The sequence below is a fragment of the Nothobranchius furzeri genome, chromosome 16 (genome assembly GCF_043380555.1).
Source record: "Nothobranchius furzeri strain GRZ-AD chromosome 16, NfurGRZ-RIMD1, whole genome shotgun sequence".
NCBI classification, from domain to species: domain Eukaryota; kingdom Metazoa; phylum Chordata; class Actinopteri; order Cyprinodontiformes; family Nothobranchiidae; genus Nothobranchius; species Nothobranchius furzeri.
The window spans coordinates 29,549,741-29,565,365 of record NC_091756.1 but is presented as its reverse complement, the minus strand read 5'-3'; the positions used below and the strand labels follow the sequence as shown (position 1 = coordinate 29,565,365).

The 15,625-nt window shown below is 41.2% G+C and overlaps 1 protein-coding gene across 3 annotated transcripts in view; it reads right to left on the bottom strand.

The window, feature by feature from the left end:
- The window catches only part of trrap (transformation/transcription domain-associated protein), a 120,574-nt gene that overhangs the window by 27,582 nt on the left and 77,367 nt on the right, over positions 1-15,625 (bottom strand). For all 3 annotated transcript variants that reach the window (XM_015963552.3, XM_015963551.3, XM_015963553.3), the window contains 5 exons: positions 13,761-13,952; positions 8,359-8,554; positions 7,613-7,731; positions 7,386-7,532; positions 6,700-6,800 (listed from right to left, as the gene is read on the bottom strand). In XM_015963552.3, coding sequence (XP_015819038.1) covers positions 6,700-6,800; positions 7,386-7,532; positions 7,613-7,731; positions 8,359-8,554; positions 13,761-13,952 — 755 coding nt within the window. The remainder of the gene's footprint in view (positions 1-6,699; positions 6,801-7,385; positions 7,533-7,612; positions 7,732-8,358; positions 8,555-13,760; positions 13,953-15,625) is intronic.

The following is a 15,625-nucleotide window of genomic DNA, read 5'->3' as shown; positions in this document are numbered from 1 at the left end:
GTAGTGATCGGTGTGGCGTCTACTCTTCTTTGTCTATGCCATTGAGGATGGACCTCTGTAATGAACAAATCTACGCCAATTTGAACAAAAGAAAGTTGTTTTTTTTAATTGCACTAGCAAAAACATCTGAAGATATTTCAGGATTACCTTTATTGTCAAGTACGTGAGTGGACTCACATTACCAGGAATTTGCTTTGGTGGTTGTTATTGTAACATTTTTTATGCTGGTGCTACAACTTTTTGTTCTGTGCCACAAAACCTACGACCTTCGTAGCACCGGTGCTGTAAGCTAAAAATGTTAGCGTACAGTCCTGTGAAGACAGATTAACTTTATAATGTCCAGATAAAATCATTCAAAACTGGATCGTCTTCCTGTATTACCTAAAGTAGAAAATAAACCCTCAGCATAAAAAACAATGACCTGCATAAAAACATCATCAGTGCAGCCGAGAGAAAATGACTCGGCCACTCTGCAGTCACATGCAAAAACCTCATTTACAAATGGTTAAATAACAGCAAACAGGATAGGGGAGAACTGGCAGCAGTCTTGACTGCGCAATTTATGCTGACAGGGACATTTATTTTGAATAATCAGCTCTTTTCACAACACTAGGTAGCTTCTAACAGCTCAATGGCACATGGTCTGAATAATCTTTGCGCACTGTTCAGCCCCTGATTAATAAATAAAGCACAGGAGGCACCATAAGATGCACCACCTCCAGTCAAAACAAACAGGCCTGCCAAATAGGGCTGCAACAAACGATTATTTGGATAATCGATTAATCGGATGGGGTCTCGACACGATTAATCGATTAATCGGATTACATGGGGAAATTTTTAAAAACTGCTAGGGAGATGTTATTTCTCTCCTTCCTTCACTTTATTTAACACAACATTATTAGAAAACAGTTCAATAGCAGAAAAACAACATGCCATCACCTAAATTGTCTTATAAGGTGTATAGACAGAGACCCTAAGCTACATCTATCTGTGACCTAAAATGCTTGGTCCAAGTTAAACAGCTTAAGGGCAATTCTCATGTGTTTTGTTTGATCTCATCTGTTAACATTTATTTTAAATGTAATTAAACATAGGCTGTGAATTAATCAAAATTGATCACTATTTCCAAAAATGACTGAAAAAATACCAAATAAAGCAAAAGCAAATGAATGCCATTCTCCTTGCGATGATGCCCTGGGCAACTGCCATAAAGTCACATCAAGAAATGTTGCTGATCATTCCAATGATCCTAAATAGACTCACATTAGGCCACATGAAAGCAACTGAACCCAAAAATATATTAACCAGTATATAACTGCACTCTCACACAACACGCCTGCAGCAACAGTTAGGACTCCTCCCTCCCTTTTAAAAGCGTTTTTGCTTCTGAGGACATTGTGGTTGTAAAACCACACGCTAGTAGTCTGGCCCCGGTGTGATCAACCAGTTTCTGTGGGAATGTGACGGCGGAACCAGGGCCAGATTAACACTTTGTTGTACCCTGGGCAACAATATTCAAGGGCTCCATCATCACGACCCAAGGATCACCATGATGTGGTCACATACAGAATATTTTACTGTAATATGCAGTAAATATACTCAATACTTGAATGCCTGACAACACGTAACCTGCCCAGAGTAACCTTTGACCCACCTCGTGTGGACTGACCAATGAGGAGAGGGTCTTAACTTGAGGCCCTCTCTTCATTGGTCAGTCTGCATGAGACTGACTCTCAACTGACGTTCAGTCATAGGCAGCGAAGCGTCTCTGTGCAGTGCAAAAGCCCGGGTGGACAGTTTGTTTAATGTAGGGTGATCATATTTAATATAGGGTGACCATATTTCCATTTCCAAACAAGAGGACAGGGGATCTGTGCCTATGACGTCACACTATGGCAACGCCACACAAACCATGTTGGGACCCATTTTTTGTAAGAACTAAATTAATATCAGATTCTGCCAATTAAAGGGCTCTAAAACAATTCATATGTAAATATTTTGCATATTTAATGCAAAATCTAATTTTTCTGCTTTAATGCTGCAACAAGGTTTTATTAATAATAAATTATTATACCTTTTGTTTTACTACAGCATCGGTAAGCTTCCTGTGCACAGATTATTAAGGATGCTTGTTTCAGATGTGAGATTAGACGATAGGATCAATGAAAAAATAAGTTGTCACACACTCCATGGAAACTTTCAGAGAATCCACAAATGGTGGCTTTCACATGGTTTTGTTACTTTTAAAAAGTTTAGAAAAGCAGCAGATGAGACAGCATGTCTGATAATTTAGTTTTTCATCTGATAATATTAGAACATGTCAGTAATGTCTGAGGGGCTTTTATAAACACCGTATAACTAACACTACTGGAGAGGGTATGAATTACACAGAGGCTTCTGGGGAGCCCATTTATGGGGGGGGGGGCATTTTGCTTTGGCCCCCAAAATGTCTTGAAACGGCCCTGGGTGTGTGACTGAGTTTTGAAGGTGCTCTGAATTGTATCAGATGTATAAATATAACATGTGTATAACTTATTGTTTTTTACTGGTAAAAACGTGTAGTGGAGATAAATCTACCTACATTTTACTTTTCAACACTTTGTTTTGTTTTCTTGTTTTTATTTAACTATTTTCCTGTCCTGTCCTGTCTGTCTCTCATCTTCCTGCATCTCCTCTTAATTCTCCAGAAAATCTGTTGCCTGGATTCTTACCTTTTCACCTCATCAGTTACTTTTGAGCAGATCAAAGGGATCTCCTGACCACACAGCGGAGAGCGCGTTTTCGATGCTGCGTGAGGTGACATCACCACAGCACAGGTGATGAGCTCCGCAGTAGCGCGCTTCAGGCACAAATAAGACAGAAAATAGAGAACATGTGCGGACATGAACGATCGTGTGCTAATTATAGTTTTTTGGTTGAACCACTTTGAGAATGGACCGTGCGCTGGAAGCAGCTGCCTGGATCGCTGCACAACAATGCCGAACCGGTTCGCAGCAGCGCAAGTCTGCCGGCTCTCCCTCGCGCTGATCTGCCGGCTCTCCCTCGCGCTGATCTGCGGCTCTCTCTCGCGCTGATCTGACTTGCCCTGGTCTGCGCGCAATGGCGGGCGGGAAGGGGGGGCGCTTTTGGAAGAGTTGTGCGACACAACGAATCGATGACGCAATTCGTTGCCAACGCTTTTAGTAATCGATTTTCATCGAATTTATCGATTCGTTGTTGCAGCCCTACTGCCAAATAAAAGTCCTACTGAGTTGAAGTGGATCCTCCATTTTAGGAGCGCCTCTAAACTATTCCCTCACTCAGTCGCAGCAAAATGTCTCCCAAACCAATCAATTAAATTATGTTATTATGGAAGGCATTTTGGCATGTGATTAAAAAATAGGAGCTTGATTGCTGTGGGAGTGAGAGCCAAACACCCTCCAGTAATACTTAATGGGGTTTCCTCAGTCTCTCTGCAACTGTTAAAATACATTAACAGCTTCTACTACCTGGCTCAACAGGAGCACAGGCACCCAACAGACCGTCAAATCTCCGACACCCGTTTAATTGAATGATCCCCAAATCCTTAGCATATGTAGCTCCGCGCACACACAAACTGAACCCCTAACCTCCACTCTGCTGGTAATTCTCCCCTGGTGCAGGAGAAGCTTAATGATTGCAATAAACCCTACTGAGGTGGAGGCAAGTTCTGCTGATCCAGGAGATTCCTGTAAATTGCCCCGAGTTAATTATTGAGCTGTATATACATTTAATAAGCCTTCTTCAATTTGTCTTTCACCCCTCAGGACCCCATGTCATGTCAGAGATGATTGGCGAACAGGAGGGGTTGAGCACAGTTTGGGGTACACATGGAAACAGCAGCTGCATGCTCCAGAGGCACGCCCCACAGCCAAAACACAAGTTACCGACACCGCCACAGATAACATCAACGCCATGTTTAACTATCTACACACACTCTAGAGCTTACTACCATGTATGAAACTCTTCAGGACCATGGATGGTCTTTGCAGGGTCTGCGTGGGGTCTTTGGGTACAGATTATCATAGTATAATTAGTATGTTATAGATAGTTATTAGATAGTATGATTGTCATAGCATAGATAATTATATATATATATATATATATATATATATATATATATATATATATATATATATACTGTAGATAGTATGATCGTCATAGTAGCAGCCTATCATGTCCAGGGTAGAGCATGTGGTCGTGTGTCCAGTTTATTTTTAGTGGAACACTGAAAAAACATTTTTTAATGATTATTTCTGATTATAATCGATCACTCTGAGTTTTTCATGCAGGCTGAGCATGAAAATAGTCTCCTACACCTATCTCCTGCATCAGCTTCTGATAGAAAATAGACGTTGAAACTCTATGATTTGAGAAGCCTGACAGATCTACATCACACTGTCACTTAACATTCATGGACTCACCCATTATGACTCACGACGGGGAAAGTTATTGTTGGTTTAGCGTCCAGGAAGCAACAGAGAACAACTAGAAGAAGCTAACTGTTAACATTAGATACCCCAACACATGGCAGAACTCTTTTAGGCTTGTGTTATTTGTCGAGATATTTCAGAATTACCGGGGTTTTTCCTGCGTTCAAATTTTGTGCCGCCCCAGCCTGATTTCACTCTGCCCCCAGCTATATGGATGTTATTTTAACTGCAGTTGCAGCACTACAGGGGCGCTGTATCAGCAGCGGTGCACCGAAAAGCACTAAAACCGCTGCAGAAAAAGATCAAAAGTTGCTTTTCTATGGTTGGTGCTACTGACGCGACTTCCTGATTTTCCCCCAGGCTCTTCCATATCAGAGCAGGGCTGTACAGTGCGACGAAAAAAACTGTCTGTGCGTGTCTGTCTATTTTTAAACGTAGCACTGGTGCAACATCTTTGAATTACTATTTTCCCCAGAACTTTATTGAACAAAATTAAGTTACGTGTAAGAAAAATGCTTTTTTACTGGCGCACAGTGTGGTCATCTGGATGCAGTGGAGGAAAATAAAGGAACCAACAAAAGCAGAACCGGTCCAAAGTTTGGGATCAAAAGTGCAGCTACACGCTGATTGGCTAATGCTAAAGCTAACGGGTAGCAGTCTCACGATCAAATAGCGCACAGAAAAATATATGATGATGGTAAAACTAAGAAAGACTAAACTCTACAAGCGGATGAAGAGTCCTCGCCATCCTGTTTATTCTGCATCCTGCAGCGCTGCGGATCAGAACCGCTGCAGATACGAGTCACATTACTGCTACAAGCAGTGTTGCCAACTGTTTTTGACTGAAAGTAGCTGAAGTTCCCCCCAAAAATGACACGCCCAAACTTTTAAGAGTATATTTCTGTAACCACAAGGGCTATTTTAAAGTAATTATTTGCATGTGTGTCACTGATTAAGTGTCAATAAACATGGAAAATTGTAAATAAGCTAATTATTGTCTTTGCTTCCTGAAAAATATAGATTTCAGGCTGAATACTTTTTTGGGGAAAATGCAGCAGTAGCTTCAAACTTCAATAAATCCATAGCCTAACATCTTGATAGTAGCTGTACAATATTTGAGTCTGATAAAGTGAAGTGAGACAATTTTACAGCGGTTTATATACAAACACTTCGGCGCACTCTCAAATGGCACATCTGTGCCAAGTGTATTTGGAATGCAATACCATTTCTTCCGCAGACTCATCTTGGCTATCTAAACTTCAAGCAATCTTAGTTAACACTGTAAAGTCCTTCGGTGACAAATAAGGCTTTCTGAACATTTTTGATTCGCTGTGCCATGGTGCGTCACCAGGCATTGGCTGAAGGTCAGTTATGGTGAGATTTTCTCAGGATACCATTGGACCAGTTTGGTGGTTCCACCCCAAAATGGCACCTCTGAGCCAATAGAATAACTCGCTGGTGAGTTTTGATCGTCTGGCTTTCGTTAACCAATCACAAGAGTAGAATACCCGTTAACCAGGAAAGGATGGAACTTGGCATCAGAGACTTGTAAACACGCTGCAGTAGCTAAAAATAGTCGAAAAAACTCTGGAATCAGCTCTATTTGACTATCGGGACATAGAATTACATGAAATGAGTGGATTCTTTTACTGTAACACAAATTATGACCAGACAACAGTTAAAGTAAGACTGATTTTTACACTTTTAGCATCATGAAATTGGCTTTGCTTTGATCCTTTGTTAGCAGTTAGCTCATAGAGTTTTGCACTTAAGAGTAATGATACTTATATTATTGAAAAGTGGAGAGTCTGGGCTTTAATTTAAATGACTGCTGCTGTGGATAGGATCATATTGCATTGTTGCTACTGTGTGTTTTTCTAGATTGGTGTAGTTGGCGTGCTTTGATGTCCGTTTCACTTAGTTGCTAATTGTTGCTTATTATCGTCATTGGGTGTTGCTGAGGGAGAACATATGTTATAATTAGAGGAGCCTCTTCCCGTTACGTATGTGGATAGTTTGCATATATTGGTCAATATTTAGCATGTTTTTGGTAAGATTTTGTCACCGGAAGTGTGTTCAGACCCGGTACTGGGTCTGTCGGGTTCAAGATGTTAAAATGAGAAGTTCCTTAACATGACTAATTGTTACTTGCCTGATGAAACAGTCTCACAGACATAAGGAACCTCTAAGACAGATTCAGGACATTCCAGATGGGAGGTTTCAAAGGCAGATAAGCTCTAGGACATACTTGTTGATTTGTGCCAGGAACATGCCCTTGAGAGCGTAGAACTCAGCCGTCATCTCCTTGGTAAAGTACTTCAGGTTGGTTGACTCAATCACCTCTAAACCCTAAAAAGAAACACAACAAAAAAATCTAGATGAAAACAACTTCAGACAAAACTGGAGGAAGGAAAGTTTCAAGAGAGAAATCAAAAAGACAACATCACAGCCTTGTGTTTTAGACAATGCCCTAATAAATATGAGGGAAACAAACAAACATTTCATTAAAAAGTAAGAAAAAGGTGTTACTGGGAACTGGAATTCCATTACGGTGAGTCTCTGATTAGGTGTCTCCTATGTACTGCCGTGACAAACGATGTGTAGCAGGAGAAAGAGACTAAGAGAACCAGTGAGGAGCAAGAACAGAGAGAGGGAGAGAACGACGTCTGCTGGCACTTTTAATGACTTGTGGTGTGCTGAACAGCTTCTATTAATCAGAGCACTCTGTGGGCTTAAGAGCAAGCTCTTGAGTTACACTCTCTTATGTCTCAGTGCAATAACCTGTCACCTGCAGCCATCCCAAACCCTTCCTGCTCTTCCCACAAAGTAACCCTAACTACCCCGCTGGCAACCCAAGACTGAAATGATCAAAGTACACACGTTAAGGTGTAGACAGGGTGTTCCTATGAAAACATAAAGGAAATGGATTCTCACCTGCATGCATTCATTCTTGCCCATCACTCCGGCCAGCTGCAAGTAACACTTGACCTGTTGTCTAATTTTCTGGAAGCAGTCGACGATGGGCACCGTAGGGATGGTGTGGATACGACTCAAAATGTCCAGAGCCACGTTCACCAGCCCCTTTAAAAAATTATTGTCTATTCAATATCCTAGAAAAGCAAACTACATGTGCTTAAGAATGATAAAAGTCCTTCCAGTACCTGTTTGCGAGCTATCTTGCCATACTGAATGATTGCAGATGCGGAGGCGTGAACCCCTAACATGGCATTGTTGTTATTAGGGTCATGCTGCGTGTTTGTCTCATACGCCGTCACTATGGCTGTAGACAGAGGAGAAAAACACATATTTAAAATGGTATTTTCCTTTAAGCAGGTGACAAAGTGAGTAGGGAGCAGGATGAAGAGTGAAGATCTCCCAGCACTCCAAAAGCCCTGCTGTCATAACGCCGAGGAGGGCACAAGGGACGCTGAACATATTGAACAGTAAATGAACCATGGTGATGAATTTCATCAAGAAAATTCCATTTCACTTTTCACTCTGAAGGCTGCAGCGCATAAATGAAGTGAGTTTTATTGGCATGGTGCTGCCAAACAACACTATCATTATTTTAGCCCTCATCGTGCAGGTTGGAGCTCAAGTTGCTTGAGACATCACATTTTGCAGTGGCTGCCTCTCTGAATTGTTTCAAAGACACCGAGCAAGGTAAGAGAGCGTGTGTGTGTGTGTGTGTGCTTTAGTGAAATGACATTTGGAGGTGCACAGACACCCTGAGGGGGTTCTTCACTATGTGGCCTTTTAAAGAAGAGCCCTTTCCAATAACTCACGGAAACCAGGACAGCAATCTGAGAGTGTGTGTACATTAAAGTGGCATCCTGGAGCACACCAACTACATCTAAATAAATAAAATAAAGAGCTTGCTGTATTTACTGGTGTCGCACTGAGATACCTTGGTAGTGGTGTTGGCGCCACATGAATATGCTGCTCCAGTGGGAGAGGTCATCAGAAACAATGGGGAGCCGATTCCTCCAGGTCTTCACCACGGTCTTCATGTCATGCAGGCTGGTGTTGCGGCCCAGGTTTGCAGGCTGCAGCCCTGCGTTAATCTGAGCCGCTTCTTGGAGCTCGATGATCTGCTGTGCTGCCTGGGGAGATGAAATAAATTAAAACACTTCCCATCTTTCATACAACACTCATCATTATCTTCATTCTCACTCGACGCTAACTTTAAATTAAAGTGTGTGATCTTTAATCATACATACAGAGAATGCTTCTCAGGATCTCGTTACACGAACACCAGTCTGCTCCAAACGTTGGTTCAGACAGAATATGATCCAAACTAAATCTCGTAAATAATATTGTCCACACAGCTAAACAAATGAAAGCTGCTAGCATTTGCATCTGTGTTTGCACAACAGTACACACACTGTGTCCATCTGCTGCCCCTCCTCTCAAAATCTCATGTACAAAAGTCCAGTTGTTGTTGGAATTTAGATCTGTACTAATGCTTTTCTTCGTTGTTTAAGTTTTGGTTTTGTTCACTAATGTAGAAGCTAATCTCCCTTAGAGGGATAATGAACTGATAGAATTGAGCTTTTTGTTGCCGTAGTTTATTCCTCCATGTTGGTTTGATATCAGTTGTTTTATACTTTTATCTGTATTGGTGTTCAGCACCATAGGTTTCTGCAAAGGTGGTGGAAGGTGCTTTAAAATAAAGAATGATGATGAATTCACATGTTTATGGAAATCCTGGTGTGAGATCTAAGATGTGAAAGTAACGATGTTGAAGCTACATTAAAGAGTTTTTTAACACGTTAAGCTATTGCTTTTAAAATGGTTTCAGTGGTTCTTGAGCATTGGGCATCACCCTGTAGCGCTCTGCTGGCCAGAAACTGCACTTGATATGATTTTGTGATTTGGGTAGGAACTAGGGCTAGACCGATAGATTGGTCAGCTGATAGGTCGAGCCGATATTTACGGTTTATTCATCGGCCGATGTTTGTCCTGAGTAAAGTCGATTTGAATGCGCATTTTTAGCTGCCCGGTGATGTTGCCAAACATTAATTAATAACATCCTCATGATAAATACTCTAAATTAACTTTATTTAAGTGTATGACTAACACTGAGCAGTGTATAAAGTTAAGGCAGCCCATATAAAGGCTAGAAGTTTGCTTTTTCACTTTGTCTAAAAAAGAAACAAGAATTCTGGGTTTTTTCTGTTGGCATCATGGAGAGCCTGGAAGTAAAAGTAAGACAATAATATTTTTAGAGGTGAAGCAAAGAGCTAAAACCTGAGTGAACATCAAAGTAGCCTACATGTGTCTGAGGGACCTAAAGGAGGCTACAAAAATCACAGACTGATTGTGACCTGGCTTTGTTGCTACTGGACTTGTATGTAATAATATTTTTGATCCAACAGTGTGGAACTTTATACTTTGTGGTGTTTCATTTGGTTCATATTAGCGTTAGCTCATTGTTAGTGCTAGCTGCAGCAGGCTGCGGCAGGGTTGTTTATGATGGTTGTAATTCTACTTTCAACCAGTAGAAGGGAGAAGCTTAAAGAGACAATGTGTAGTGTTTACCATTAATTTCTGGAAACATCCATCTAAATATTGTTGAAAATGAATTAAATGATGCCCAGTTGTTGAGAAATATTGGATGCTTTGTAACATACAACCATAAAAATCAGGTCTAAAATACATGGGCGTGGGTCTAAGTCTCTGGGCGACGCCAAATTAGATGCAGTGTTTCCTTCTACGGGATCCCATGAGGAGAAAATTAAATTACTGATTTGTAACAAATGGTTACAAAACTTTCGTCATTCTTAAACGTTGTTTTACACATTTACCTCTTCACTTGTTGCCAGTGATGAAAGGGAATCTGATGTGCTTGTTATTTTGCTAAAGTTTGTACTCCCCAGGGCTTTTTGACCCTAATAGGCATCTGTTGGTAAGGTCTTACTCCAAAAATACAGCTTGCTTGCAACGATTTAGGTATCTACTGCCCCCTATCGCCAGGAAAAATACACACTGTCACTTTAACAGTTGGAGAAGGTAAGAGCCAATGTTGACATGTTGAAGCATGAGTGAAACCAGCGTCACACGTCTGCATCTATTGTAAGAGAAACAATGGAAAAGAAGGTCTTATAAATAAAATTAAAGTACCACAAAAAAGATTGAAAACAAATACGTTTTTCAGAGAGAAACGTGTATTTATTCTGCTTTAGTCTAGCAGGAGGTCTGTGTGTTTCATTTGCTCAGAGATCCATTTGTCTCAGTAAATGTGAGTATTTTCATCATCTCAGGTCATCAGTAGCTTCTATCAGAGTCATGTTAAAGTCAGTTAAAGTCTTTTAAATGTTTAATCTGTGTGAAGATGAATGAGATTTATTTGTTGAGGTATGAAAAGTAAGTGTATCAAGTTCATGTTAGAAACTTTAACTAATTATTAAAGCAGTCAATTTTCCAGGCAAACTATTCAAGTTGTGAGCAAATTTAATACAAATATTTCACCTTTTTGTTTTCAAACATCTGGTCTCCCCTAGAAATGTGATTTGGACTGTAGAATATCGAGTTGAAAACTCCTGCTGTTTACTGTATTTCTGACAAAACATCTGAAGTTCTTAGAAGAACAATTTCAAAGCAAATGGATTTTCTGCCTTATTCCCTCTTTTTATTCTTGTTTTGATTTCAAGTGTTTTTGATGTGTAGCAAAACAAAGAAAATGTGGAGATCAAGGTTTAATTAAGAGATTCAAAGAAAACAAGTGAAATCAGGAGACAGAGGGAACAAGAGGAAGTATAAATGCATAAAAGGAAAGAAAAAATGGTACGATTGTTTTATCAGCAGGGAAGAAAGACCATACTACAAGGTAAAAGCATGGAGAATAACGGAAACGACAAAGAAGAGAATGTAAAACCCTCTAGAACGAAGCAGAAAGGAACAGAGAAGTGTTCCTGTTGGAAGAGATAAGTAAAGAAAAAGGAAGAAACTTTCTTTTCTTGTAACTTGAGACATTAAATCTAGCAGCTAAAAGCCACTTCAAACAGATCAAAGCAAACACCATTTTTATCTATAAAAACACATTAATCTACCGTATTTTCCGGACTATAAGCCGCTACTTTTTTCCCACACTTTGAACCATGCGGCTTATAATGAGGTGCGGCTTTACTGAAGATTTTCCTTCACCTGCCAGGGGGCGCTGTAGCAGAAAGTGAAACAGGTGGAAGTTAAAAGTGGAAATCGAAGAAAGTGCTCATTTTAATTTAGCACATGTAAGCAGCCGGCACGATCCATACCCCCTCATAATGGAAACTACACGTATGAGTTCATATGATGCCGCTTTTAAGTTGAAGGCCATCGATCTGGCAGTAAAGGAGGGAAACAGTGCTGCCGCACGTAAGCTTGGCATGAATGAATCCATGGTTCGGCGCTGGAGACGGCAGCGGGAAGAACTCATTCAAGCCAGCTTCACCCGGGGATGATGACAGCGACACGGACAGCGACACTGACATCGCCACAGAAAAGGTATGTGACGATGCTCTTCTGAGGCTGTTCAACTCAGACACTGAAGAAGAGGACTTTAATGACTTTAGTGCGCAGGAGGAAGATGAGAGCGAATGACAGTTTCTGGTAGGCAAGTGTGTTTTATTTACTAGCCAGACATGTTTTGTGTGCAGTTTTTATTTACTAATCATCCAGGGCGTATTAATGCTGCGTCAGCACTGTTCTTTTCTTCTAAACATGCAAATGACCGGTAATAACGCGTCAGTGCTGTTTTTATTTTATAGCCACCCAGAAATATGAATGCTATCAGCGCTGTTTTCTTTTCTAAACTTGCAGGCACATTCACCCGTGTTTAAAATCAGTTTTGTTGAATTAAAACAACTAAAAACCTCCGTGTAGCGTCTTTCTGTCTAATTATCTTATGTTATGCCATACATGCGCTGTGCGCCGGAGCCCTGCATGTGGCTGCTGCGCCGCGGCTCGTATTCGAGTGCGGCGTGTGTGTGTGTAGAAAACCTTTATTTTTGTTGGTGCGGCTTATATTGAGGTGCGCTCTATAGTCCGGAAATTACGGTAATACATATTTTACATGTTACACGTTTATTACATGTATATTACATGTTCCAGCTGATGCAAAAAATATATGTTCAGAATTTCATAAACACCCAGCCAGAGCAGCACACATTTTACTCCTCCAGAATAATTTCACAAATCATTAAAAAGTCTGCCCACATTTCTGCCATCAGCTAATCTGCAGCTTAAGGAAAGAGGCAGAAGATGGGAGAACGATAAGCAAGGACTTCTTTCTCATTCCATGAAAAAAAGCCTCATTGATTGGCCCGGAGCTGCTGCTTTTCCCACACATAATCAATCATTCTATTATACCTACTCATCAATCAATATTAATGCCAACTGTCTCGATTGATGGAGGGGGCGATAATCCATCGATCGGCAGTTATAGCAGAGAGCTGGAATCAGATGATAACTTGATCCAAATGGTATTTAAAGCCACGAGTATTTGCAGACTCTGGGCTTCTCCGTCTCCACGCCTCATGGAACTCTGGAGTTGTGATGTAGAGTTTGGAAAAAGAGATTTACCGCTGGTCGCTCGGCTGGGTGGAGGAAGAAAACCCGTTTTCCCTTGGGAGTAAATATCTGAAGTCCGTACAGGCGAGTGTGCACACACGCACGCACAATGACAAAGTCCGACTGCTCAAATAGCCATTTTCATATGATAAATGCATCGAATCAGAGCAGCGGCTACGGTTTAACCCCCTCCACACTGAAATGAAATCTTCCAAAACAAAATAAATTGGGCAGCACAATATTTTTCGCAATTATCTGTTAATATCAGCTGATGGCCCACTTCTAACCTTCATTCAGACGATCCCATTCATCATGTAAATGTAATTCTGCTGCACGTATTTAATCAAACACTATCTGATGGCAGGGAAGTAATTACAGAAATTCTAAACTACCTCTCTTTCTCCCTGCATGTTCTCTTATTCTGTTCACTCTCTACCTTTTTTCAATTTTCTACAGCTAAAGTCTGCCTGCTTCTTCCCCAGTCCGTGCCCAGGCTATTGTAAGCTCTTTAGGTGGAATTAAAGGGGCTCAAAGGGTTTTGCTATTTTTTCATCTACCCATCTCAAATTTTAAAATGAAGTGGAGAGGGAGATAAAAACTGCTATCAGTGTTGCTCAACAGCACAATGTTGTAGAGCTATTGATGGTCTTTTGACTTCTTGCATCATTCTCAAGTGCTTATCACAATGAAACAACATCCTCAATCTAATCTGATCAAGAACGAGCCTGCCGCCAGTGAGGCTCCGGTGTTTGTACCGACCTGCAGCAGTGGCGTGTGCACGTGGGAAACGATGTGAGGCAACCTCCTCCACTCGCGAATGGCCAGGCTAGAGGCCATTTCCACCAGCCGCTCTATGAAGTTGAGCTGCTGCTCCTCTGGGTTGCAGATAGCCAGATAGCCACGGTGCATGTTCACCTTCCACGCCATCTCCTTGGGACAGCTCAGCTCCACCTGAACAGAAAAGGTCCATTTGAACTTAAACACACCTCCAGCATGTCACATTGGGCTGGGCAATAGGGAAAATATCCCATCACAATATCAATATTTTACATCACAATATGAAATAAATGAGTGTTTTTGTCATATTTAATGTCCCCTGGTACTTCTAAGTGGGATTTGAGGAAATCAGAAGTTTTTTTTTTATTTTTCTTATTTTAAGATTTATTTTCAAAAGCTGAATGTTCCATCAGACATCATATAAGTGTACTGGGCTAATAAAAGAGGTTTATTTTTAACTAAAATCTTTGAGCATTAGAGGAAAACGGAAAGAAAATGGAAATATTCTTCTGTTTATGTCCATCCATCCATTTTCTGAACCCGCTCTGTCCACGCAGGGTCGCGGGGGGGGGGGGGGGGGGGGGGGGGGGGCTATCTCCAGCGGTCAACGGGCAATCAGGCTGGGTACACCCTGGACAGAGAGCCAGTCCATCACAGGGCAACACAGAGACACACAGGACAAACAATCACACACACACACCTAAGGACAATTTAGACAGACCAATCAACCTAACAGTCGTGTTTTTGGACTGTGGGAGGAAGCCGGAGAACCCGGAGAGAACCCACACATGCACAGGGAGAACATGCAAACTCCATGCAGAAAGACCCCAGGCTGGGAAGCGAACCCAGGACCTTCTAGCTACAAGGCAACAGCTCTAACCACTGCGCCACTGCACAGCCTCTGTTTATGTCAGATAGGTAAATCAGGCATTCAAATATAAACTCTCAAAATCTCTGCCTGTTTTAAATGTAGCCTATTTACAATAAGCAATAAAAAATAATGTTTTATGTCTGAAATACCTAAACAAAGACATCATCAGTGCTCTGAAAGAAAATACATTTTTATTTTGTACCTTCAGTTTTTCTAAGCAACTGTGGTTGTAGCTGCTGTACAGGTGTTGTTTGGGGTGTGTGTGTGTGTGTGTGTGTGTGTGTGTGTGTGTGTGGAAAAAACAACTATTACTAGTATTTGATAATATTATTGTTTTTTTATCTGTAAACGTACATTCGAGCCGATTCCAGGTGATTACGGTGGTTTTGGCTGTTCTTGGACTAGACAGTTGTAAAGACTCGTTTTCCTACAATGACAATCTAACTCCAACAGGTAAAACAGGAATTATTGATAACCTTTTGCACAAAAATGTCTCAATTCAAAAAGGAAATCCTTTAAAATCAGTGTGTGAACTGATGGGAGTTTATTTTGCTGCGAGCCTCTCTGGTGTCCCTGACGTCGAGCTGAATTACACAAACTCCTCACAGCGCTGCGATGTGGCAGCGTAAATTAAAGTAACACGTCTGAGGGGAAGGAGCCAGATTTATTTTTCCACTGCTACTCAAATGCACGACAACAGTGTGTGTGGTTTCATTTTCAGTACAGTTTCAGCTTGACTTTTGTACTAATGACTAATAATCCTTACAAGTCGGGCACAGAGGCGGAGGGGTAGAAAAGGTCCTGCTATTGATTAAAATGCTGAGTGCATTAACGCTGAACAAATAATAGCCATGGGGAGCTTCCTGCATCACACCTGTGGCGAGCTGTTTAGTTTATAGGTCACTGGGAGCAGCACAGAATGAGGAAGAGTGAAAAGAGCAGGAGAGCGAAAGCGTGGGCGTGTATCTGCTAGCTC